This window comes from Xiphophorus maculatus, chromosome 17 (genome assembly GCF_002775205.1).
Source record: "Xiphophorus maculatus strain JP 163 A chromosome 17, X_maculatus-5.0-male, whole genome shotgun sequence".
In the NCBI taxonomy this organism is placed as follows: Eukaryota; Metazoa; Chordata; class Actinopteri; order Cyprinodontiformes; family Poeciliidae; genus Xiphophorus; species Xiphophorus maculatus.
In genome coordinates this window covers 4843606-4868442 of record NC_036459.1, presented here as the reverse complement: position 1 = coordinate 4868442, position 24837 = coordinate 4843606, and the positions used below count along the sequence as shown (strand labels likewise).

At 38.4% G+C, this 24837-nt stretch overlaps 1 protein-coding gene across 2 annotated transcripts in view; it reads left to right on the top strand.

Annotated features, from left to right (window-relative positions):
* chchd3 (coiled-coil-helix-coiled-coil-helix domain containing 3) overlaps window positions 1-19926 on the top strand; it is a 67439-nt gene extending 47513 nt beyond the window's left edge. For both annotated transcript variants that reach the window (XM_023350589.1, XM_023350588.1), the window contains 3 exons: window positions 25-95; window positions 14187-14322; window positions 19266-19926. In XM_023350589.1, the coding sequence (XP_023206357.1) occupies window positions 25-95; window positions 14187-14322; window positions 19266-19289 (231 nt within the window). In that variant the 3' untranslated portion in view covers window positions 19290-19926. The remainder of the gene's footprint in view (window positions 1-24; window positions 96-14186; window positions 14323-19265) is intronic.
* The last annotated feature ends 4911 nt before the right edge of the window (window positions 19927-24837 follow it).

Sequence of the window (24837 nt, the reverse complement as noted above, 5' to 3'; positions counted from 1 at the left end):
AGTTTCTTCCTTTTCTGTCTACAGAGTGAGCAGTTCTACAAGGTCACCAAAGAGAACTATAACAAAGCTGTCGACCAAGTAAATGCCAAATTCAAGTAAGTATGCTCATTGTTCGTTTCCAAAACTAATGACATAAACACTGGCACGAAAAATAACGAATAAAAAAAAATGTGACCACTCTTCTATATAAAACTTTTTTGTATTAACTTTTCAACACAGCTTTTCTCTAAGCTGTGAAGACCTGAACATGACACTGATAACTACAAAGCAGTGGAAAGCTTTAAGAACGATATCAGGCTCCCCGCTTCTGATTTCCGCTTACTGAAAAGTAATTAACAAATGTCAAAGAAGTCAAAACAAGATCTTAATGATGCAGAAAACTTTTTCTTATTTTTCTCTTTGAGTTGATTTGGAAATATCATCACTATGCTCATCTCATATGCCATTCAAATTGAGCTCCTGCAACTTTAGGAATTACTCCAAAATAAAAGGGACGCTGATCAATATGAGTATTTCAATTTCAAAATCGTTGAAATGTCTTCTTCATCTTTCTATTTAGGATTCAAACTTCTGCATTCAAAATTTTTCAACTGAAAACCTCTTTTCCGTCTTGCAGGGGTTGCATTCATGTTGTGATCACATGTCTGTTCTCCAAAACGATGCATTCACTGAATGTCTTCTGTCTTTATGGGCAGATGAATAGATTGAATTAAATCATGCCAGCCTCATTCCAACCGCAGCACATTTGACCCCAAACCGCGTTAGTGTCATCTGTTAGCTGATGTTAATCATGTTGTAAACTGATAATTCTGAAGAGACATAGACCAATGATAATACTGAAACTCATGAATGTTTTTGTCACTGACAGAGGGGTATCATTTATTGTGTATCTTTCTGGTTAACAAAAGTAATCTCAAACATAACTGTATGTACTAATTGTGCATTCCTATTTTCTAAGTTTTGAGTTATTTTAGTCAAAGTATTAGCATTTTTAATAGTTTTTATCTGGTCTGTCTGTCTATTTCCATTTCTTTGACCACACTCATTCATTTTTTTTCTGTCAATCTATTCACTCATCCCTCCCTTTGTCCACATCCACCATCCATACAAGAACTGTTGTAATTATATTTTTTATAAATGGTTTTAATGTACCATAAACACTTGAAATTTCACAGGTCTGCCTGTGAAGTCAATCAGCTGATCCAGAACGCTGCTGCTCACATTCTCACTAAAGCTATGAACATAGTTTTAGTGAGAATGTCTATTTAAAGTCTATTTAAAAGCCTATTTTAAATAGACTTTAAAATGTTTTCGTTAGTTTATAAATCACTGAAATGCTAAGCACCAACATGCAATAAATATTTGTTGTCACTGTATTAACCTTCCAGACTACTCCAGGTTTTATGACCACTCAGTTTTTATGCTATTATTTTTATTAAACATTTTAATTTTTATTATTATTTTTTTAAACATATTTTTAAAAACATATTAAACCCTTCTTGTTGCTGAAATGTGCTATACAAATAAACTTGGCTTGAAAGCTGAAAAGAATGAAATTTCAACTTGGGAAAAATGAGTAGAAACTCTTCAAGGACAGATATGGAAAGGACAATAAGCAAACCAGATACTTTATTAAATTGCTTAATATTTTGTGTGTAGGTGATTCTTACCCTATTGATCGTCGTGTTTTACTAATAGATGCAAACTTGTGCCGCACCTTGCAATTAAAAAAACTCAGTTGGAAGGCAATTTTAAACATTTAAGCTGTCATTGAGGTAGTTGAGATCCAACTCGTAAATGTAACTGAAGAAGACACAGAAACCCTCCCCTTCCCTCAACCATCTGTCTTCTTAATAAGAGGCCATTAGACTCCATAGTAATGTAGGGAAAGTGGATGAGGAGCCTGCAGGAGGTGGGGCAAGATTGGGCCTTGGCTCAGAGCGCAACTCTAGGGAGGCTGTGTTGATTGTGTTAGCTTGTCATTAGGCAGCGCTAACACTGGGATCATTGTCTCCCTCAGAAATGTTGGAAACTGATTAGCCTAGCCCACCAGGGCTTTAGCGCTAGACTCGTAGAAGCCAGAGCTTAGACTTCCCAAATCAAATTAAAGAAGAAAGAAAAAACACTGGAATCACATTAGCGCAAAATGACAGCTCTAACTCCAACCAAGCGTCGACCTAATGTGCAGTTAGTCATGTGACACGGGTCTTTGCACGGAATACTGTGATTGGAGGATTTGATTATAGGAGGTGCATTAGCAGGGCTGTGACTGGGTTCCAATGATGGAAAGGGGGAGGATTTTATTGTGTATGCGAGCTAATGAAATAGCGGGAAGGTCTGGTGTTACAAGATGGGAGCAGAGATGCATTGAGTGGATCAGACGAAAGGGGTTAATTGGATTTAACGAGTGCTGTTTGACCCATTATTGTTTATGTGAAGAAGTTCATGCATAATAGCGCGTTTGTTTGCTCTCGTAATGAGCGGCTTTTGTGTCTTTGCTGCAAGCTCCTGTGACAGACCTTACAGAGATAAGATGCAATCTTTGGCCTCTGTAGCATATTAATAAATATTTCTTTTGTCTCTCAGCGACTTTTGATTTTCACAGTAATAAAAATATTCTTTTGAAATCATAATAAAATGACTCGATGCCTTATCCATATTTGATCGAATTAACGTTTGGCATGGTAATATGTGGATGTAACATGTGAGCCATAATTTGGGGAATATCTTTATTTCACACTTTAGCTCCTCTCAGTGCTACTGAAGGGTCTATAAGCGCTGATATTAAGCTACAGTTTATTATAGGGGAGAAGCTGTGTAGGGCCAGATGTGGATGTCTGTCATGGTTTATTACTTTTTCAGACAAGTCAGATATTAGGAGTAGGTAGGAGCTCAGAGGTATATTACCACCTAAGCTCTGTGCAGCACCTGTTCTTATGCAGGTTCTTTGGGTTGATGCTCTTCAGCATAAAGAAAGATTTAAATGCGACTGGTGATCAAGAAATTAGCTAAAAACATTGTATCTTGTTGAATTCTAAAGTTAGCAATATTGCATTACCTGACCTGATTAAATGCATTCTCATACGACACACTCACAAAATTTACACGTATATGTATGGAATGGTGCAGATATACCATTGCTCAGATTTTTTCCTAATTATCATTTTTGGTATCAGAGGTATGGTATTGCTAACAATAGAATGTTCCAAGAACTCAACTCATATTTTTATTCTTTAAAAGAAACACACAAAAGTCTGATGGCTTACATTTAACCACACATTTCCTTAAATACACTGAAAATGTAACAGATGAGGTTTTCTAGAAACATACATGGAGGGTTGCAACAGTTTTATTTTCCCCATGACACTGACTGCAGATAAGAGTTCCCAGTTGCCTGTAAAAATGCAACTATCTCCTTTGTTCTCTTCTGATTTATAAGCTGCCTCATTCGCCAGTGGTAATTTATCAAAGTAACAGCCACAGATATGACAGTGTCCAGCCATGAATGCTTGACCTTTTGCTCTTCTACATGTATGTAAGATATATGTGAGCTGTGCAGATATTAACAGACACCTGTGGCAGCACGAACTTATTGGTGATGTTAAATAGAACTGTAGCTTGACAGATGTATTGTTTAAAAGATCGGCTGACAAGCATGGAGGCACATTTTTATGTGATTATGAGAAAAGTTGGAAGGAAGAAAAGCCTGGGTCATCCTCAGTTTCCTGTCAGTGGGAACCTTTGACAGAGGTTGGAACATCTTTGTTGAAGGTGTGCGGTCTTTTTTTGTCCAGGGTTCTTTTTGAATTGACATGGGACATGACCATCATGTAGTACTGAGTAGGTGAAACTGATAAGCCTGTGCAATGCAAAGGATGTGAACTCCTAATTTGAACATCTCTATCCCCCTTTGAAGTCTCAAAATTTGATTTAAGATCTTAAAATGTAATGTGTTTCACACTTTGTTTATGACCAAGACTGCAGATTTTCAGTTTCCTCTGTACATGCTGCCAGGAAGGATAAAATCTCATTTTATTCAGTCACTCCACTGTCACTCCTCTTTCCCCTACGGCAACATGCTCACTCCCTCTGTCTGTTGTTTGTTTTTTCAGCTCTTTTGAATAAATCTGTTTTTTAAATTTAATCCAGTTGACAATAACAGCCGTCTCGGTCCCTGCTTTGCCTCTCAGCACACACACAAGCAAAGGTAGAACGAGGAGGATTGGAGCAAAACTTGTTGAATGGTAATGGCTCATTGTTTTTCTGCACTGTCTTTTCTGGACACCAAACCTGTCTTTCTTCTTTATGTTGTATCAGATCCCTCTTTCCTACCCATTCATTTCTGTAATGACTTTCAATAATATACCAACCTCTTATTTTCTAGAGATCAAATGTTGCACAAAATGATGGGTAAATAAAGTGATTAATACTTGAAAGTGTCTAAATACCTTCGGAATACAGAACTACACCAGTTACAGAGAGAGCTGGAGCTACAACATTATTGTATCCCCCCAAAAATGACTGTCAGCTGCAGCACTTACCAGTGAAGTTCCACAGAGCTTCATCTTATTCCCCATGCTGATTTTCCAATCTGTTTTGCCTTTCGGTACCAAATTATGCTGACAATATTTAGATCTATTTAACTAATAAGATCAAAAGAAGACGCTTTTTGTCATAAGGCTAAAGGTAGGACCCAAATCCAGGCAAAATTTAAGACAGTAGATGAAGTGTGTGTTTAAAATCAAACGGAGGAAAGGTGGAAATGGGAAAACATACCAGAAGTACTAATCAGAGGCAAATGGGAACTGTAAGAGTCAATAAGAATACTGATCAAAGGGAACAAAATCCAACAAGCTCAAGGAACAGATCTAATAAACTCACATGAAGGTATAAACTAAATAAAAAGCAAGAACATAATCAAAAGATAGAAGAAAACCCAAACAATGCCAGTTGATCTGTTTTAATGGTATTTACTCACATAAAACTTCAACTTTGTTTTTGCATGTTTGGAGGTCAGAAGATGTATACAACGGGTTTTTTTTCTTCCATCAATTGTCAGTGCAAACCCTGTTCTCCTGAAGTGTCTTTTAAATTTAACAAGCAACATCTGTTGTGAAGTGAATGTTTTTTTCCAAGTAGGCCTGGGTTTTGTTGCTGAGGTAAAGTCTTATTTTTTTCAAAAAGATTTTAAAGTGTCATAAATGCTTTTTAAATTCTTCATAAGGACACTCATCACTAATTTCTTTGTCTGGAGTAGCTGTTATGCATTTACAAGTAAGCTATAAAAATTAAACAGCTTTACATATAAATATTTAAGGGTATAAACATGTTGACATAACTAAAATAACATTTATTGATTTATTCGACGCAGTTATTTTAAGAGATGCTATGCTTGTTGTAGTAATAGAGGAGTGTTTTTTTTTAGGTTAGTAAGCAGCAGGACGACAGGAAAGACTGAGTAGCATTTTGACCTTTCTGTCAGTTGAGAGTAGGCACAATTCTGTAGCTAGGCAACCTGGTCACAAGGACACGATGGTGGTCAGCTGAAGAGACAGAAGTCAATAACTGCTTTAAAGGCTCCTCTTTTGGTCTTAAGAGCTTCGTCTTTCCGACTGGGAAAGGCACACATAATTCAAGTTACATCCAGCAACGGGTGGGGGAAGGGGAGTACTATGTTAAAGTATGCTATATACAGCCAGAGAAAACTCCAAGAGTTTCTCCAGCTTGTTTTTTGAGGTCTATAAACTGTAGCCAAGGATACACAAGATTTAGTGTTTTGGAAACCATAACTTTTGAAAACCCAGTATGCCTTGATATCCCAACTGGTCCTCGCCCCTTACTAACTGAATTTACTGATATAGTTTAAAGTGAAGAGAAGAATGGCCATGGATTTATTGTGAGTCTGCGAATGGGGAATTTTTTTCCCTAGGTTTAGTGAAAAATGTGATTTTTCTAAATTATTCATTTTCTACGATCAATTTTAAAGTCAATCTTTGTCACCACAGCAAAGAATGTCCTTGGAAACCAGATCAGTGCAAAAGTGAGGCAGATATGGGCTTGTTCAGTGATGGACCTTGAGATAGAAACATACAGTTAGCACTTACACAATATAGTTAATTAAAAGATTTTGATGGCAGCATAGTAAACAGAGTTCTTACACTGCTGACAGAAAAACGTGAACTACTTTTGAGTTTGGATTTTTTTCCAAATGAACCCAAAATATACTATAAACATCCTCAGCAATCTCCATTTCCGTTACCTTGGAGGCTTTAATAAGTTGAATTTTATTTCATGTTGAGCAAAATCTCAAACTATCTTTTTGCCTGAGGCAAAAAAATAGTTTGAGACCCTGACAAGTGTCCTTGTCAGGGTCTCAAACTATCTTTGAGATGCATAAGGAAGGTAAACGCAAACACACCAAACTCCTTCGTTTATTCCACTCATCATTCTTGGTCTCCCTTACAGTTCACTCACTATAGAACAGTGTTTTCTGTCTTAATTTAAGTCTCTTTCACTCTCTTCTTGTTCATTATTGTCCGCTCTTGCCTCCCATCCTCACCCTCCCTCTTCAATCTTTGGCAGTCTTTTATCCCTCATGCTTTTTTTTCTATTTTCTTCTCTCTCTTCATGTCCCTTTTCTTTTCCTCAATCTCTTATCCATGCTGATGTATTTCTCTGCAGGGGGTCACTTAGGTCCGCTTTTTAAAAGCAGCATGGATTAAACGTGCTTCATTTTTCTCCTTAACTGGATCATTTGTATTTATTTACTTGTCTTATTATTGACGCCTGCCTTAACTAGAGAGAACAAAAATGCCTTTTAAGGGGGAACCGGCACCCTCCCCTTAACCCTGTTAACCCCAGAAAGGACCTAAATGATGATGAATAGACAATGTGGTGACTGGCAACGCAATCAGTGCTGGCTGAGCATGATCTATACTATCAATGGAGCCGCATTTGTTGCTTCTGACTCTGATTGGCGTATGAGTGATGGGAGGAGTTATACGTGAGTTATTATGTGAGATGCGAGCAGATTGAACCATAACGTTGTTTTCTCATACCCTTATTTTTCAGTATTTGTTGTATTGAACAATAAGCTTCTGATACAATAGGAAAACCCATAAATCTTTCAAAAAGTAGCTTAAACTTTATTGCTAAACTATTCTAAGCTCATTAAAATCAGCCCAAATGCCATTTGATAAGATTTTTTTGGCTCTTATCAAAGACATGGCAGGTTTTAAAAGAAAATTAGGCTGAAAAACCTAAAAAAAGAAAATTTTGTTTTTTTTCTATTTCATCTTCACAGCCATTGTATATTTTCTACACATAACCTTTTTCATTGAGAAACAAGCTCTCTTGGAACATGTCACCTCAGACCTTCATCAACAAAAGCTCCCACAAGCTGGGTAAAAATAGGTTGACTGCACAGTTTACCAAGATCTTACAATCGTCAGTGTTCGTCTAATTTGTTCTCAGTTTAATACATCTGGGCAGACACTGGAGGACAGCTTGACAAGACGCCATCCACTATGGCCCAGATTAATAAATCATTTTATCTCCAGCCACTCCCACTGGATTGTTTGCTTGCTTAGTCCAGGATTCAAAAGAATGTGGGTCCATCCTCCACTTTATGTACCAACTTAGACTAAAAGTGCATTCACACCAGCCTGTTACATCATTGGCTGTGAAGTTTGCTTGACATCGCCTACACAGAATTGTCCTTCCATAGATGCGATGCGATGGTCCACACTAGAGGACAGTGTCGGTGTGGTTCAACCTAATATTGATCACGAAACATTATTTATGTCAATCAGGATTTAAATACTCTGCTAGCTTAGATAGAAAAGTAGTGAAGGACGGGATGGAGTAAGGGTTGAAGTATTGGAGAGAAAGAATGTTTGAATGTCAAAAGTCTTCTCCGCTATGTTGTTAAATGGATATTTATTGTTTACAACAGAAACATTTAATGACAAGAAAAATATGTCCTCTATTTGTCTGCCCTTTAAATCTCAACTATCAGAGTGACAAAATAACCTACAGATGCACCATTCAGACTTCTCCATTGGTGCCTGGTCTTTTGTCAAAAATCGTCCAATCGTTCATTATTTCACCTCTTATTACTTTTCTTCCAGGAGACCCTTTAATGCCGTCCACTGCTGGAGTGGATGACATCTTTTTTTTGTCTGTCTCAAGAGTTGCAACCCTTTGGCTCACTCTATGTTTAGAGCTGTGATGTACCTGAGATTATGACAAATGGCCATGCCTGTTCACACACTTGTCTCACACTATGGAAGCCTGCTGTATCATTAACGGAGATCTATGAATGTCATTTTAGAAACCGATGTCAGAGCAGATGGGAGTCATGGTCGATATATGTGTTGGTTTGAAAAATGGAACCCGCTATTCTGTGTATTGTCTGTTGGTGTCCAGATCGAAAGGAAATCCAGACATGAATCTTAAGGCATGCCATGGCATGTGCTTGATATGTTCTCTAAAGACTGTAGACTTAGACAAATCCTACTAGAAAATGTTTCCTCTGAGGAAATATGCTGACTTGTACACTCTAAAAGTGATACAGGGACACCTTTAGGATAGAGGAATGTGTTAAGGAAGAATGAGCAGGTGATCTATTATTCTTTATTGCATAAAACCATACAAAACCCCCTTCAGGTTTTTGTATGGTTTCTGCTTCTTACCCTGATTTTTCTGTTCTCTGCTCAAGAAACCTTATAAAAGCACTTAGATCTAGAAATTACCTTTTATGTCCTATATTTCATTAATATTCTTATTTCTAAATGAGCAAACGCATTGGGTAGTTGTCCATTTTCTTTTCAAGATTTTCTGTTTTAGTTTTTCACGACCCACTGTCATGGTTAACTCTTTTTTTATTCCTCTTTTCTTAGTGGTTTTTGACGTGCAGCATAAACACACTAATACAGACACCTGAGCCGACCTCAGCCTCCCTTTAATTTGTCCTATCAGTAAATCAGGAATATGGGAATTCTGTGCCTTTGCATGGGTGCATGTGTGTATTGGGGGTTGGGTTGTATGAGGAGTTGTTATGGAGACCTTTACTGCTACTGATGGCAATAAGTCGAAACCCCTATATGACTGTTCAGATTTACTGTCTCGGGGGGATGAAGTGGGAAGAGCACGCTCTTAAACTCACAGAGTGCAAATAGTACACTGTATATGACAGGATGACTATATTTATTTCAGTGCCACGTGCAGTTTTATTAAGCAAGCTATGCATCTCTCTTTGGTTTGAGACGAGGTGTAAAGAACTTGTAAATAGTGAGGAGACTGGATCAGGTGATTGAAACTGGGTACTGTACATTGGTCTCAACGTTGCAAATATTGATGTGCCGGTAATTTCTTTCAATGACTGGGAACATGATGTTAGATTAAGAATTCAGCTAATTAATTTGAAAGTAAAACAATAAAGGATATAGCATAAATAATGCACGAATAAATTACAAGCAAATTAATTTCATATTTTCATATTCCTTTATTTAATCAGGTAAACCCCATTGAGATCTAGATCTCATTTTCAAGAGAGACCTGAGCAAAAAATTTGCAATACATAGCAACCTGGTTACAAGATAAAAACAATTAATGCAATTGATTTGCCATTAAAATACATTTGTGAATGTTTGTAGTGAATTTTACATTCCTTTTGTCTTTTTGCATATAAATGTTATCTCAAACAAATTAGAAAATCACGCAGCCTGCTCTAATGAGTCATTCGGACTGTTGAGAAACATTAGCGTAATGCTGTAGATCCATAAATCACTCTCTGAATATATAAAAAATCCATCTGAAGGACAAATTTTTCTCTCCTCTTCATTAATATTCACATAGACATGATTCATGTATACTTCCTAAATATAAAAATCAAAATAAATTTTAGATTTATTAAATTATTAATTTTACAGAAGGGGTGTTGATAAGTAAAACAAGGCTTGGAATCAGCTTGAACATCCAGGACCAAAACAGCTACAGACAGACTTGAGATAAGGGCCTTACTTTGGTCCAATGAGCTGTTTTTTTCAGAACCAATCTACAGCCTTTGCTTCAAAGTTCTAACTATAGTCTTTCTCTCACCTGTAGAGAACTTGGCTTTGACTCAACAGTCACATTTGAATAAGCATAAAGTAGAAACTTGGAAGGAGGTGATAAATACAAAAGGTGACTGGCCAATACAACAAGCAGAATACCTTTTCAGATGTTGTAAAGGTATTCCTCCAGCTTCTAAAGAATCTGGCAGAAACTATTCAAAGGATCATAGCAGAACTTCCACATCTGCGCTCCAATAGTTTTTTTAAGTCTAATTTTGGCAGAAAACCTGGATTTTATGTGACCATTACAATTTGTTGAAGTCTAGATTGGTGCTTTTAAAATTCAGGAGATGCTCAAGCTCAGTGGTCTTAAATATATTCGCCCATTTGTCAGATGAACACATTAATTAACCCCAACAAAATAAAAAATTATAAAGCGAGGACAAACCAGAGGAGAAAAATGTTGATCAGGCCTCTGGCCCTCACTCTTCCTTTTATTCTGTTAAACTATGTAAACATAACTACATCAAGACTTTTGTTTTAGGAACCTGATATGGTGTGCTTGTTTAAGAATGCCAGGCAGCTTTGGTTGCATGGGAACTGGATGATTCATAATTGTTTTGTTATAATATTTGTAAGGAAAGTTTAAAATTCCCACAGTGGCTGATGCCATGCATCAGCATTCAAATGTGCTACTGTTGCCACAAAAACCTCGAGTTTAAGTGTACAATAACCTTACAAATTAAAGCAACATCCAAGGGTAGTTATTATCTTTATCATATATTTTTAAATAAAAATAATTAAAAGTAGCTTTTGTAATATTTGAAATATTTCAAGAAATGTTCAAATGTAAGGGGCATGTTTCATCATAATTTGCATAAATGACCATGTCTGTTTTTGTGCTTGGCTCCTTCTGCTCCACAGCAATCACATAGAAAATGACACGAGAGCATTTAATGTAAAAATGAGGGAGGGAGGGGAGGTTGTAGTCACTTTGCACCGGCTGTGTGCGGTTGGCGGTTGAAACTTAATGTTAATCTTAATGACAGATGATAGAGGATGCAACATCGTGCTGCAGTGTGTGAGACAGTGTTATTGTCTCTGTGATTAACTCAGCCACGTTCGCGGCCTTTTCCCCTGAGAGAGCACCAGAGATTAAGCATAAATAGAAGTACCTCTGTTTAGTTTTTCATCAAGAAATGCTCTTCATTTCAGTCCACCCCCCTTTCCTCTTCTGCCTACCCCTCTCTCCATTTCTCTCTCTCTCTCTGGGGCCATTACTGGTGATAAACACGGCGGTTTGTATCAGCAGGATGCACCTGGCATTAACGGGAATGCTTAAGAAAGTAATTAGTGTGCTTATGTGGCTCCTCTCCTCCCTGTAGATGCCCATAGGCGGTGTAATAAATGAGCGCCAGGATCCATAGGAATAGGATGGCAGCGATTTCTGCCAGCGCCGTTGTCATCGTTCAGCCCCCCCAACGCAGAGCGATGGTCTTGTCATGCGTTCTGGCAAACGACTGAATCTCGCTTTGATAGATCCGCAAATGCAAAAACCTTTTCCACTCCCAGCAGCGTAATGTTCCAGGCTGCACTGCAAGAGGCAAATGTTGGGTGTTATTTAAGTTATAGAAGTGCTCCAGGACTGAACTCAAAGAAGGAGTCCAATGCTTTGGAATGAATACTTAATCCCTTTTTCTTTTCGCAGAAAGGTAGTTGAGGAAGTAGAGACCACGCATACATCAATAAGCTAAAAGTAAAGTAGAGTAGCTATGAGCACATTTGTCTGCCTTAGCATTAAGAGTGGAAAGTGAAAAAGCTCAAATTTGAATGGCTACAATCACTCAGACTGCGTTTAGAGCTGTTCTACAAAGAAAGAAAGACGAAAACCATCTTAAATTGACTGTAAAGACTAAAAACTAAAAATAGGAAATTGCCGATGCATCTAATTGTTGAAGGTTTGGAGACAAGCCCTCATACAAGACTCCATGAAAAAGACCGCATATAGATTTTTTTTTTCCTTTTTTGAACACTCCAAGCAATTAAGACCATGTGGTGATGGCGCATATGTACACATCTTCATTGCAACAGCTTCCTGCTGCATTGCACCCTGGGTAATGACCCATGCAACCAATCCCACACTTTGTATCCACCAGGGGGGTAATTCCTCTCTCCAGGATGCAAATCAAACATCTGATTCTGACTACGGGGGCTTGGCTTCATCGCCCAATATTCCTTTGAGATGTCCGGAGTTGCTGCCAGGCAAAATCCCTTTGCCTTTCACACCCATGCGAGGCGCGCCTAGTGAGGCAGATGCGGTGTCCTGAGCACTCATGTGAGCAAAACGATGACACCGCTATTAGCATAATAGGCCAAGAGGCATCTGCATGCGTAGTCATTATGGATTTTTATGGGGTGTGTGAACAGAGAGACAAAAGCAGTTACGCTGCACAAGACACCAGTGTCAGTGGAATATCCAGCTGCTGGGATTCGTTAAAACATCCCACTCCTAGATACATTTAAGCCAAAAGACACATTTAAATACATTTACAACTACGACAAATATGACTTATTGTAAAGTATTTGCACCCCTTTTAGGTTCCAATTAAAGCTCCTATACATTTTATGTGGGGTTTTTCCACTCTTAATGCAAAGTAAGAAAAAAATACTGCATGATTTACAACAAAATAAATCATGCAGTATATTCTGCAAAATAATATTCTTCATTCCTGTTTCGTCCCCTTCCATCTGAAAAGCCAAAACAAGATAAAGCACAAGCAACAGCATTCAGAAATCATTTAACTAGTAAATCCAGCTGTGAAGGCCTCAGAGATTTGTTAGGGAACATTAGTTAACAAACGGCAATAAAGACGATGAAGCACAGCAGACATATCAGTGTAAGAGAGAGGTTTACGTCAACATCTGACGTAAAAATGCAGACCTAAATCCATCTGAGAGTCTGTGACAAGTTGAAAAATTCTGCTAAATTTGCAAACCTAGTAGAGACATAATCCCAAAATTTTCAACTTCAATAGCAACAGAAGGTTGTCTTAAGTGTCAATTAAATCGGCTGTAAATCATTGCACACCTCTCTCTTCCAAGATCTTTTAAAAGCTATGCACTTCTTCACACGAAAACCAAACAAAATTAATTGAAATTTGTGTTTTGCAACTTGACGAAACGTGGAGATATAAATAATTTTGCAAGGCACCGTATCAATAATGCCATTCATTATATTCCATCATCTTAATTAGCAACAGATGATACCTTGAGGAAAGACTCACACATGCTAACATGAAGTGATGTGTTGCCTGCAGTATCAACAGACATATTACCATAAAACAGCTTTTATATGAATACCAAGAGATGGGCGATTTGTATGTAAAACATTCAAGCTGCCTGGTTTCAGATAGATGTTCAGAATTGTTGGATTTGTCCAAACGAGCGATCAGTTATTTGTCATGAGAATTTTTAAGCATATTATGGGTACGAGGAGAGACTACTTTACCAGAAGGGTGTACTTTTTGGGTAATAATTAGCCTCATTATTACCATCATTATTACCATCATTACTTTCCCAGATATTCAAAATATCTGCTCTGAATTACATGTTTAATATCAGAACCCCTACTCTGTGCTCTGGCGCATTTCAATTTTTTGCGGGATGAAGCTGATTTTTGTAGAACCCCCTTGGTCTCTGGCAATATGTAGTGGTGCAAACAGCAGTCTGTGGACCTTTGACCTTACTTGCTGCAAATAGTGTTACAAGTTCTTGCCTCAGGTCTTTCAAGCTGAAATGATAGTAATAATAAAAAAGACAGTGGAGGGTGCAGCACACACACATTCTGTAATCTGCAATGTAGCTCAGTGAGCTCTAAGTACCCAATCTCTCTAGTGGTAAAATTGAAGATTTAATATCTTCTGTATTTACTTCCCATCTTTAACTGCCCCCCCTTTGCATACTGTTTGTTTTGCATTGTTTTTTTTTAAAAGTCCATTTGCATTTTATATTATTTAGCCCATTCTTGGATTCATTCATCACATCCCCCCTGCCCTCATATCCTCATATAACCAACCTGTTAAAATGCTTTTCCTCTCTCGCTTTCTTTGTTTCCTCTTTTCATCCCTGCAGGAGGTACGAGGTGCATCCAGTCTGTGGAGACCTTCAGGGCCAGATTCTGAGCTGCTACAAAGACAACACAGGAAAAACTCTGAATTGCTCCAACATAGCAGCTCTTTACCTGCAGTGTGTTAACAATGCCAAACAGGTGTGTATTTCCTAAAGTAAGCTGTTCCTTTTAGAACATTTCTTTTGTCTCATCTGAACTTCATTTATTCAGTTTCCTCTTGTTTCATAACACTAGTTATACCTAAAATACAGTTATTTTTGTCACTTAGAGCATACAACTGTGTTTTACACACTTAATATTGTTTAGAATGAATTTATGTATCAAAAAAACATTGATCAATCAGTGTATTTTTATAAATAGATTATCTCTTTTCTGCTGTACTATCCGTCTTATATCCTCTTATTAACCAATCCTACATTACTACATGACAGTTGATATAAATCTAGTTGTTTGTGTGTGTTTATGTTGTCAATAAATGTGTAGGGCACCATAAATTAGCTGGTTTCTTAACTGTTTGAAAATCCAGGTAATTTAACATGAGACTAATGCAGTCAGTTTGATTTCATTAGTCTCTTTATAATAATCATCTTTTCCCTTTCAAAAGAGTGACAAACATGTGCATGCATCTTCATGGAACAGTAACATGTAAGTTTTGGCATTTTTCATTCCGATAGAGCAGATTTCTGTTTGGTGGAGTCTGTGTGAATTACAAAGTAGTGCCAAATGTCTGTTAGCCGCATCGTATGTTAGGCCTTATTTGGTGCAGCACAGTATTCCTTCTCTAAAAATCTAAACTAATTTGCATGCGGTGCCTTAAAAACATTCACATCTCTAAAATGTTAAATTTTTTCACATTGTAACCACATATTCCAATATATTTCACTGGAATTTTATGTGACAGACAAACAAAAAGTAGTGAATAATTTAGAAGTGAAATGTTTTGTAGATTTCAAATAGTTTTCAGCCTCCCTGAGTCTATACTTTGCAGAAGTATCATTCTAACACACTGATATTATTTCATTGTATCTCTGGCTGTATGTTTAGGTTGAACCTCCACTATATATAATTCAATTTTCCATGAATTAAGTCAGCATTTTTGTCCCTGCTGAATAAAATTATCACCACACTATAATGCTGCCACTGACATGTATAACAATTTGGATGTTATTTGCATGGTTATACAGAGTACATAGAGTTTTGCATTTAGTCCAAAGGTGAATTTTTGAATTTTGGTTTCCTCTGACCAGAGTGCCTTCTTTCACAGTTCTGCAGTGTCCCCCTCTATTACCGGCAGCAAATTGCAAATGTGATTTCTTTTGACTTTCTTTCACCAAAAACTTTCAGGTTGCCACCGTTCTAGAAAGGCCAGACTAGTAAAGTGGCTGTAAGAGTAAAGCTGATGAAAACAATTCCAAAGTTTCAGATGTTTATATGTTGAGAAAAATATTCTCGTTCCACTTCAATGTCATGAGCCGCTTGGTGTTGGTCTTTCACGGTAAATCCCAGAAAAGCCATTGAACTTTGTGGATGTATCATGACAAAAATGCAGACATTTAAGAAACGGTACTCAATTCTCAATTTTCACCCTCTATCAAAGAATAAACTTGTGCACCCATTTCCATAACACAAGCCGACTGTATGCTTTTAAACAGGAGAGCACAGCTTCTATGAGGTTACTGGCGCCTGAACAGATATCACTAAATAGCCTGTTTGAACCTTGCAGTCTGTTTCTGTAATACCTGCTGACACAGGCGTTCCCTTCGCCGTCTGTTTATATTTAATGTGATAAGTCCAAGTGAGCAGCAGATGCCACTCGGACACCCCTGTTCTCTGCTCAATACAAGTGCAAATGTTTTTTTGTTGTTTTTTATTTCCCACCCTCTACCTCCCACAGTCAAAACAGGATGGATCTAGTGATGTCACTCAGACTGATATTAACCTGATTCCCCTTCTGTCTCGCGTTGCCCCCAAAAAGACTCAATTTGCATTCATAGAGCTTTTCTATTAGATTTTTTTTTTCTGCAATTGCATTGTTTTCCCGGAAATGAGGAAAACTGAGTTTTGCCTCTCTCGGTCACTCGTGGGTATTAGTATTAGATCTAAAAGTCAGATGCAGGCACATTTTTAAACTATACATCATGTAAATTGCACCAGATGTTTTATTCATCTGGTGCCGTCCGTGTGTGTTTGCACGCACGCCCAACGCCGCTACCTGTACGCTCGTCAGAATGCAGCGAGGGTACGCTCACATTCTGGCTGCTGTGTTATAATCTTGTAAATTGTTTGGAAGCAAGCCGGAGACGGCATGGTAATCCGCTTGTGTTTATCACCCGGCAGCAATCACGGCGCACTCCTGTTCATCTCGGCTTATCTGTCTTAAGACTTGCTTTTAAAGTCATTAGGTGTAAAAGAGACGGTTCCATGATAAGGCTTTAAAGGAATAATATGCAGAATTACACAGCCGACAGAATAAAATGGGAAGGAATGAAGTAGGGTTTGATATGAGCTGATGTAGCCTCCTGATTAGGATGTTTATTCAGCTTTATCAGAGCCTAGCAGGAACCCTCTGCAAGAACAACTGCTAAAGGACATTCCTTTTTTTTTAGCTCTGCAGGTCAGAAGATCCAAAAGTGACCTCTAAACAGTTGCTTCTCATAAGTCGGAGACATTTGGTAGCGCGGCCCAGAGTTTTTTTTTCCTGACAAAATCTGTTTCCCCTTCAAATTCAGAAGTTGACCAGAACACACAGCGCCACGGGCACTGATAGCAATGTCCAAGCCGTATCGCCACGGATAGCGGCCCAATCCCCCAAAATCCGACTTTGACAATGCTGACCCGTCAACTGGAGACCGTAGCGCCGTCAGCTGCTTGGCCTTTGTTACTGATAATTAGCCTTTTTATCGCAGCAGTCAGTGATAACATTTAAACCCACTTTTACTCCCGTTTGTGCCCTTCACCCCTCGCCACCTCTTCATCCTTTTCCTCCTTTCATTCCCCATCCCTTCATCCCAAGTCATATTTCTAATGTATTCAGCTCTTAGCAGGCTTGATAGCAAACAGTGAGAAAGAGGCAGTGGAGGTACAGATAAAGTCTCTTCTTCCTCTCCCTCTCTCTCTCTCTTTCAATGAATAGGAGTTTATCGCAGAGGCTGATCTCTCCATCCACTGCTTACCGCCTCATTCCATATTCTTGCTGCATGACTGCCTTTTTGCTCCCTATCTCTTCCTTCGCCACTTTATTTTTTAGGCTGACCCGTCTGTCTCCCCTGTCAGTCTCAAAAGCCTGAGCAAGATGCCCGTCTGTGTTGTCGGGCCGTGTTGTGTTTGCAGGCTCTGGAATGAGAAACTGGCCCAGCACAGTCATTAAAATCCATATGTTGTCTTTAACTATTGCATTGTTGCACTTCACAGTTTATTAAATCTCAAGAGAGTCTGTTTTTAATTTATTGTAGCTTCTGGTTTATATTTCTCCAAACAGAATTTCAGCCCTTACAACTTCTCCTACTTCATGGTTTTTTGTCTTAGCTTTTAAAACCGGTGTTGGAGATTTTTTTTGTCCCATTTGCTCAGTCAATTATTTGTTTGATAAACGTAACTTTTTCCACTTATTGGAATCTGTCAAAAATGTTCAAAACTTGAAAATAAAGTAATCTTTTGTTACAGAAGCGTCATTTCTTCTGTTGAAACATGAAGAAAAATACAGATTTTAATTTGAGAGCAATTATGTAATGGGTGGAAATCCCTATGTTAAAGCCCACTGTTATTGAGCTGGCAACATGCAGTAACTCTCAGTCTAAATGCTTTTGGTGACTTAAAAAAAATCATCTTTTGATACATTTTCACCAACCAGTGTTCTTTGTTAGGGGTCTACCTGCCTCCCACATCTTGATTTGGCAATGTTTACTTACTCTGTCTTAAAAAAGTTTGGATTGTAAGGACGTTTCTTGTCCACGGCTCTCTTCAGGTGACTGCACAGATATTTCTTTCTGTTCTAGCTCTAGACTCTTGCTTGGTCATTGCAAATCTTTAATCCTGTCCCCATTAAAAGTCATACTTTTGTTGCAGTCTGATGTCATAAAATGAAACTCTTCTTTATTTTCAGCTCTCCCGTTGACACCTTAAGGTTTTGGATCTCACTGATATTTGGAAATGTTTATGATTTCGTCCTTGATTAAAAAAAAAAGCTCAGTTCCAACTGAGTAAGAGTAACAGCAGCGCAATAGCTGGACTACAATACTGAAGGAAAAAATAAAATTAAATAAATGCTTGCAAACTAAATTTTTAATTTTCAACAGTTTTCTCTGTGAGTTTAGGTCCCTGCAATTGAAAATAAACATATTTCCAGGGAATTTTGCAAGTGTTGTGTATGTAAGCATAATTTGGTAAAAAATAAAATAAAGGTTAAAAAGAAGACTCTCCATCTTGGATTTAGAGTTGTAATGAATTTAATATTTTTTTTACAGAAAGTATCTTTGGATCGGCCTATTTTCAAGATCTTTTCTATAAATTGTAACTAAAACTGTCCTGCAGCAGTTTCCCTCTAGTTGGTATTCCAGCAGCAACTGTTTTATCCAATATTTATTTTATGGCTGGTTCAATAGTGTGGGAAATAAACTCAGATTCCTTCAGAGAGATCTCACAGTGCCGTTATTAAGGCAGTCACTGAGGAAGAGGGTAGTTTTGCTTCTTCCTTTTTATCTACGTTATACCTATTGTTTATATCTCCTGCTTCCTTTTTCTTCCCTTTCCCTCCCTCATCTTCTCTTAGGTGTGTTTTCTTGTCACATCTGCTGCAGAAGGCTGGTTCAAATGGTTATTGACAGGGAGAGCTGGGGATTTGTGCTCGCACTTATCACTAATATGGAATCCAGTGCCCTTGGGTCCCTTCTCTGCTTCCTGAACTCACTTCATCCTCTTCTCTTTTATTGTACTCTCAGGCTTTCCCTCTCTTTGTGTCTTCTTTCATGTGTGAAATAATATCTTCCTCCTCTGTTTGTCTGTTGTGATTTACGTCTCTCTTTTTTTGTGTGTGTTTGCCACTCTTTCTCTGATGCACTCTCTCCTCTCCGATTTGTCTACAGAACAAGTTGAGGACTGGGGGATAAGGATAAAGTAGGAGGAAGGAGGAGCAATTCTGAGTATATTGGGGGATTATAAACTAGAGTGGAGAAGAAGAGGTATGAGTCAGCACCAAGACACCACCTTCAGAACCCAGTGGAGCACCGAACCAAACTAGAGTCACCGAACACAACACCCCGAGAGAGAAAGAGAGATGCAGACAATAGTTTCTACCTCCTTCCCTTTCCTCTTTTTCCCTTTGTCGATCTCTCCTGTGAGTACGGCAGAGAGGCAGTGATGCTGTGTGGATGTTTTGGAAACACAACGTGGGCGAGAGAACATCATGGCACAACACGACCGAGCCGGGCCGTCTGTTTTACCGTAAACTGTTCAACACCTCCAGAAAGCCAGCCATCCCGATCTCGATCACAACCCGTCTCCTGTCACCTGGAAAGTTAGAAAAACAAGTAATCATGATAGTAAATGTCAGTCCTACTTTGTTCTCCATAATTTATTGTTTTCCTGCTCCTCATGCACTATAATGTACACAAATAAACATATAAGCATCTGTTGCTACTCTGCATTTGTTTGTTTGACCTTTGTGGTGATATTCATGTTAGTATCTGTTGAGCTTTCACAAACAGCAACTTGTTTGTTTGGAGGAAATAAAAGCAAACCTCTACAGTCTTTGTTTTTTTTCTGATTTCCCCTCACTTTCACTTTCTGATATTAATTTAGACTGAATATTTCCCAATGTCGACCCGTCCAGACTGTACCCCACCTCTGGCCCAATTCCTGCAGAAGATGAGCATCAGCCCCTCTAAGCGACCCTGCAAGGATAGGTGGGTATATATGACGAATTGATGAATATTTCTTCAATAATATTCATCAATTTGTTAAAAATCCTAAAATGATGTTTTGCTAAATGGCCAAAATACAAAGATTTTTTTGAGGGTAATTAAAACTTCTGAGTTATATTGCAGAATGCCAGGATGTATGTTAATTTTTTTTTTTTTTGACATCGTGAAAAAAATCGAAATAAATCGCCCAAGATATCTAGGAGACAAATGTGGACTTTGAGCAGAAGACATTGCTCATTAAACTGTGGGTGTGACTTCAGATTTCAGAGACTAAAGTTTTCAAGTATAGTTCTGCTGGGAACCCTTTTTATCATATTCCTAGAAAAAAAAAGTGTTAGAATTTTTTTTTCCATTTTCTTAGTTTTGTTCCATCTTTCTATGCCTTCTCCTGCTACTACACTGCAACTCTATTCTCGTCTGTCAGAGCATTTTCTTTCTATTAGTTTTGTATTCTGCCAAACTCCCGCTTGGATTGAACTAAACCAACAAACTCTGCATGTCGCTGAGTTTTTCCAGTGTGGGTTTAAGCAGCAGTAATTCATTGACTCTTTTAAAGCTGCGCTAATGGTGTGGGTACTTTGTTAAAAGGGACGCGGCCCGAGTCCGATGTGATCGCAGGTCATCACAGAGGAGAGCTTATCTTAATTCGGCATCAGAAGGAGCAGCTCTGTGATGGACAGGGAGAGCGGAACCAGGGGTGTGTTTGCGTGTGTGTGTGTGCGCATCCACGCAAGCGTGTGATTTGTTGTGACTAATCCGCCTCTGAATGTCAGTCAGCTGTCCTTCTGCTTTTTGACTTTTGGAGTCTCAGAGGGGTTACGGCTTTGCTTCTTTTGCTGCGAGTGTGTTGGGGTGTGCATGCGTGTGTATGAGGAGTTTTCTAAAGGTTCGGGATTATAGATTTTGAGGTCCATGGCAGGTGTTTCTCCAAGGAACAAACTGGGTTTTTTTTTTTGTCATCTTTTGTCGTGTTTTTCACCAAATGCATTTCTTTACTACCTAACAATGCACCAATAATAATCCATTTAAGACTTCATTGAGGTTGTAATTAGATTACATGTCGGATATGTTAAAATATGAACATGATGATGTTAAAGAGACAAAACTATTTTCCAGAGTAAATACCTTCACCAGGATCTCAAATGCCATTAACTGTCTATAAAAATATAACACAATTGTTGAGTTTTGTTCCCCTAGGAAACCATATTCCTTTGGTTTTCTGACATATGATCTATAGTGCCAGTGTGTTAAAGGCTGAGCTATTTGATCCAAAAGGACAGTGATTGCATTTTTTCTCCTTGTGCTTTGAAGAGACATGTACATAGAGCGACCATTTCTGTGAAGGTTCACAGCTGATCATGTTTCCTCCACATGTGCTTGACGGCTCTCTCTGTTGTTTGGTGGTTCCTAAAGCTTTAGAGGTGCCTTTTGTTTCTCGTCTGTTCTTGAATTTCTTTAGATCAGAGTCCGATGTTACTTTCTGAGATCTCTTAGCCTCCTTCCTGTTGTCAGTGAAGGTTCAAGTGATTTGAATGACTTCATAGTTGTTTTTTTAATGGTAACTGCAGGAATACTCTGCTTTTAAAATGTCTGGTTGCCTATATCTTCATTTAAAAATTAATCTGTGTTGTTAGTATAATACTGTTTTGTTTGACTTTACTGTCAAAGAAAACAGTAAAGTTTTATTTGCTCTCCTAGTATTTTTTCTACACTGATGGCTAAAAAATGTTGCATTGAAATTTTTACCACAGAAGAGATTCAAATTTTTTTTCTTCATTTGTGTGACACATGGACTTCTCCCTGAAAAAGCTTCATGTTTTTCTACCATGAAGCTTGATAGTCTGAGTCATGACTATTGTGCTTCAGATAACCTGAATTTTGATAATTCTTCTTTTAAAGAGACAGAAAGACCCGCAGAGGTCAACCACCCTGTCACTTCTGAGCAGCAGTATTTGTGGAGTACATCACATTGGTGGAGATTAAACAAAACCAAACAATTTCTCACAGATACTTATTGAGAAAATACACAATCTTTCAGTCAAACAGTACCTTGAAAACATATCTTTACCCTCTGACCTTGCCACACCAGGCAAGGAGAGCATTATTTTTTACAAAAGCCATGTTCCATTTCAGATATGCAAGAACACAGTAGACATATAGAAGAACCAACACTTGAGTATTTTGACCTACGTGCAAAAACCTGACACTGGACATTGCCCATCCCAGTGAAATATGGCGTTTGCAACATCTTTCTTCAGCAGAAAGATCCCATGAGTGTAAAATCAACCTTTTTGTCCTTCAGAGAAAAAGCCGCTTTGATCGGCAGAAACCGAACATTTCATGACATCATGTCACTCGATGATGGCAGCAACATGCTTTGGGTTAATCTGTAAAGAAAACATTTGTGACTCCTAACATACAGTCACAGCTGCAATGGAACAATAACCCATTGGTCTGTCAGATAAAATCCTTGTATTATACATTGTAATATGTGGTACTACATGGGAAACAAGCGTAAGGGGTGTGAATACCTCTCCAAGGCCCTGTTTATTCAGATTCCATTATATATTTATAAAAAAAAAGGTTTTATGAGAATCTTTTTTTTCTGACCCTCTCCATCATTCTGCTTTTTTTATGATCTGTGAAATCTGTGGAATACTTATTTTTCATTTCTCCTGGCATCACCCTGATCATTTTATCTTCTATTTTCACGAGCTTCTATATCCCCGCAGCCTTCACTGTCTCCTGCTCTCTCTATGAAATGCGTGCCTTTGTAACTCCCACTAACACCAGTTCCCGTACTGGGCTGCTCTCGTCATAAAGATAAAGCTAGAATTTCATTTCGGTGCTTTTATGATATTTCCATCCCAGACTGTGTCGAGTCTTTAAAGAAGCTGAAATGAATATATATATATACATATATATATATACATATATATATACATATATATATATATATCACAAAGCACTTAACTCTGCAGCACAAAAGACAACATCCTCCACCATGATGACTAACCACATTGGATGTAATGACCTCCTTCTCCGAGGAAGGAATTGCTTTTTGCTTTAAAGTCTCCTCAACGCTCGCTCCTCTGCTCTCGTCTCCCCACATGGTCCTCTGCTACTTTTTTTTTTACATTCACTCCCCTTATTTCAATTCTTCTATTGCATCCCTTTCTTTGTTCTCAAACTTTTTTCAAGTCTTTCTATCCCTCACCCTGTAACTTGCCGCTGATACCGGCAAATAAAACGGCAGCCTGAGGGGCGGATCTGTTGGAGCTGATTGGCTCTCCTCGCTTGCCAATGAGGTGTGAAACGTCTGTCACGCCGCTTTAGCTCTTCTCCGAGGGCAGCCCCTTGCCTTGCTTTTCATCCGCGCACTTAGCTTTTACACAATATGCTGTGAATGTGACTGAACTTTTACATACACCAATTAAAAACCCATCGTGGAGAAACTCAAATCGGCGATGGCGTGGAGGAGCATGAGCCGATGCGCAGATGCACACAAACAGAAAAGTTCCCGGTTGTCAGAGATGCCAGTGGGCCCTGCAGATGAGAGCAGATTGTCATACACTTCATTCTTGTAATGGGCAGGCAGATGGCAGGCTGCTCTGTAGCCTCTGCTTAAGCTGATGGCTCTATTCATCAGGCTGCTGCGCCCTCCCTGCAGCCCTGCACTGGGCTCACAATTTATGGGCTCCTTTTCTCTCACACTTCCTTCTCTCTCTCCCCCCTCCTCCAACATTTCTTATTTATTTCTTACTTTTGTTTCAGCCTGCACCTCCTCTGTTTTCCCCTTGTGTGCCCCGGTGTTTGTGGGGCCGACACCATAAGAGGTTGTTTGGCTGCAGCCAGAACTGTTGCTGCTTGGGGACCTGGGGCTTGGAGTGAACTGTTTTGCACTGATTGGTAAAAGTGCTGCGTGATTCTTGCATTGATTAAGGTTCTGGTCATGCACATGGTGTTTGGAAGCAGGCAAAGATATTTAGATTACTTTAAATGCTTTAAACCCGCTACTTATTACATTGAAAACATCTATCTGGGTGTGGAACGGTTACTGGAAACCTATGATCTATTTGGAAATTTTAAGGCAAGCAGAGACTTTTATAATTAGAAAACTGAGCACAAAAAAGCAGATTTTATATTTGATCATATTTCAAAGGAGTGAACTGGGTTGTTTTAACATGTTAATTTTATTTTGAAGCAACAAATTTAAACATGTCTGTTTAATCAATCCAGTTTTCATGCTTTGATCTAAATAACTCACGAGAAAATAGCTTTGTAAAAATATTTAACTTATTTTAAACTCATTTAGATTTTAAATGTACAATCTTTTGTTTAGTTTGGGGAGAAAATAGCCAGGAAATGACCGTTATGAAGCATTTCTCTCTATAAATTACGGCATAAAGATGCACTCTGTCACAGGATGGTTAAAGTAGCAGTGGACATAGTTTTGGCACCTCATTTAAGTCGTTTATTTTCTCTCTTCTGCAGTTGTGCACTAAGAGCATGTTTACAAAAGCTCATGTCTGATATGACAATGTATTTCCTGTCCAGTATCTTTAAAGCACACAGATTAAAGGGGAAAACTCACAGATTTAATGAAAGCCAAGAATACAAGTAATGGCTGCAAGGGGACCTAATATGAGATGAAGCAGGTTGAAGCAGATTGAGATTGTTCTGACCTATAAATCATGCACTATTTAAAAAAAATAATAATAATACAGGATCGAAT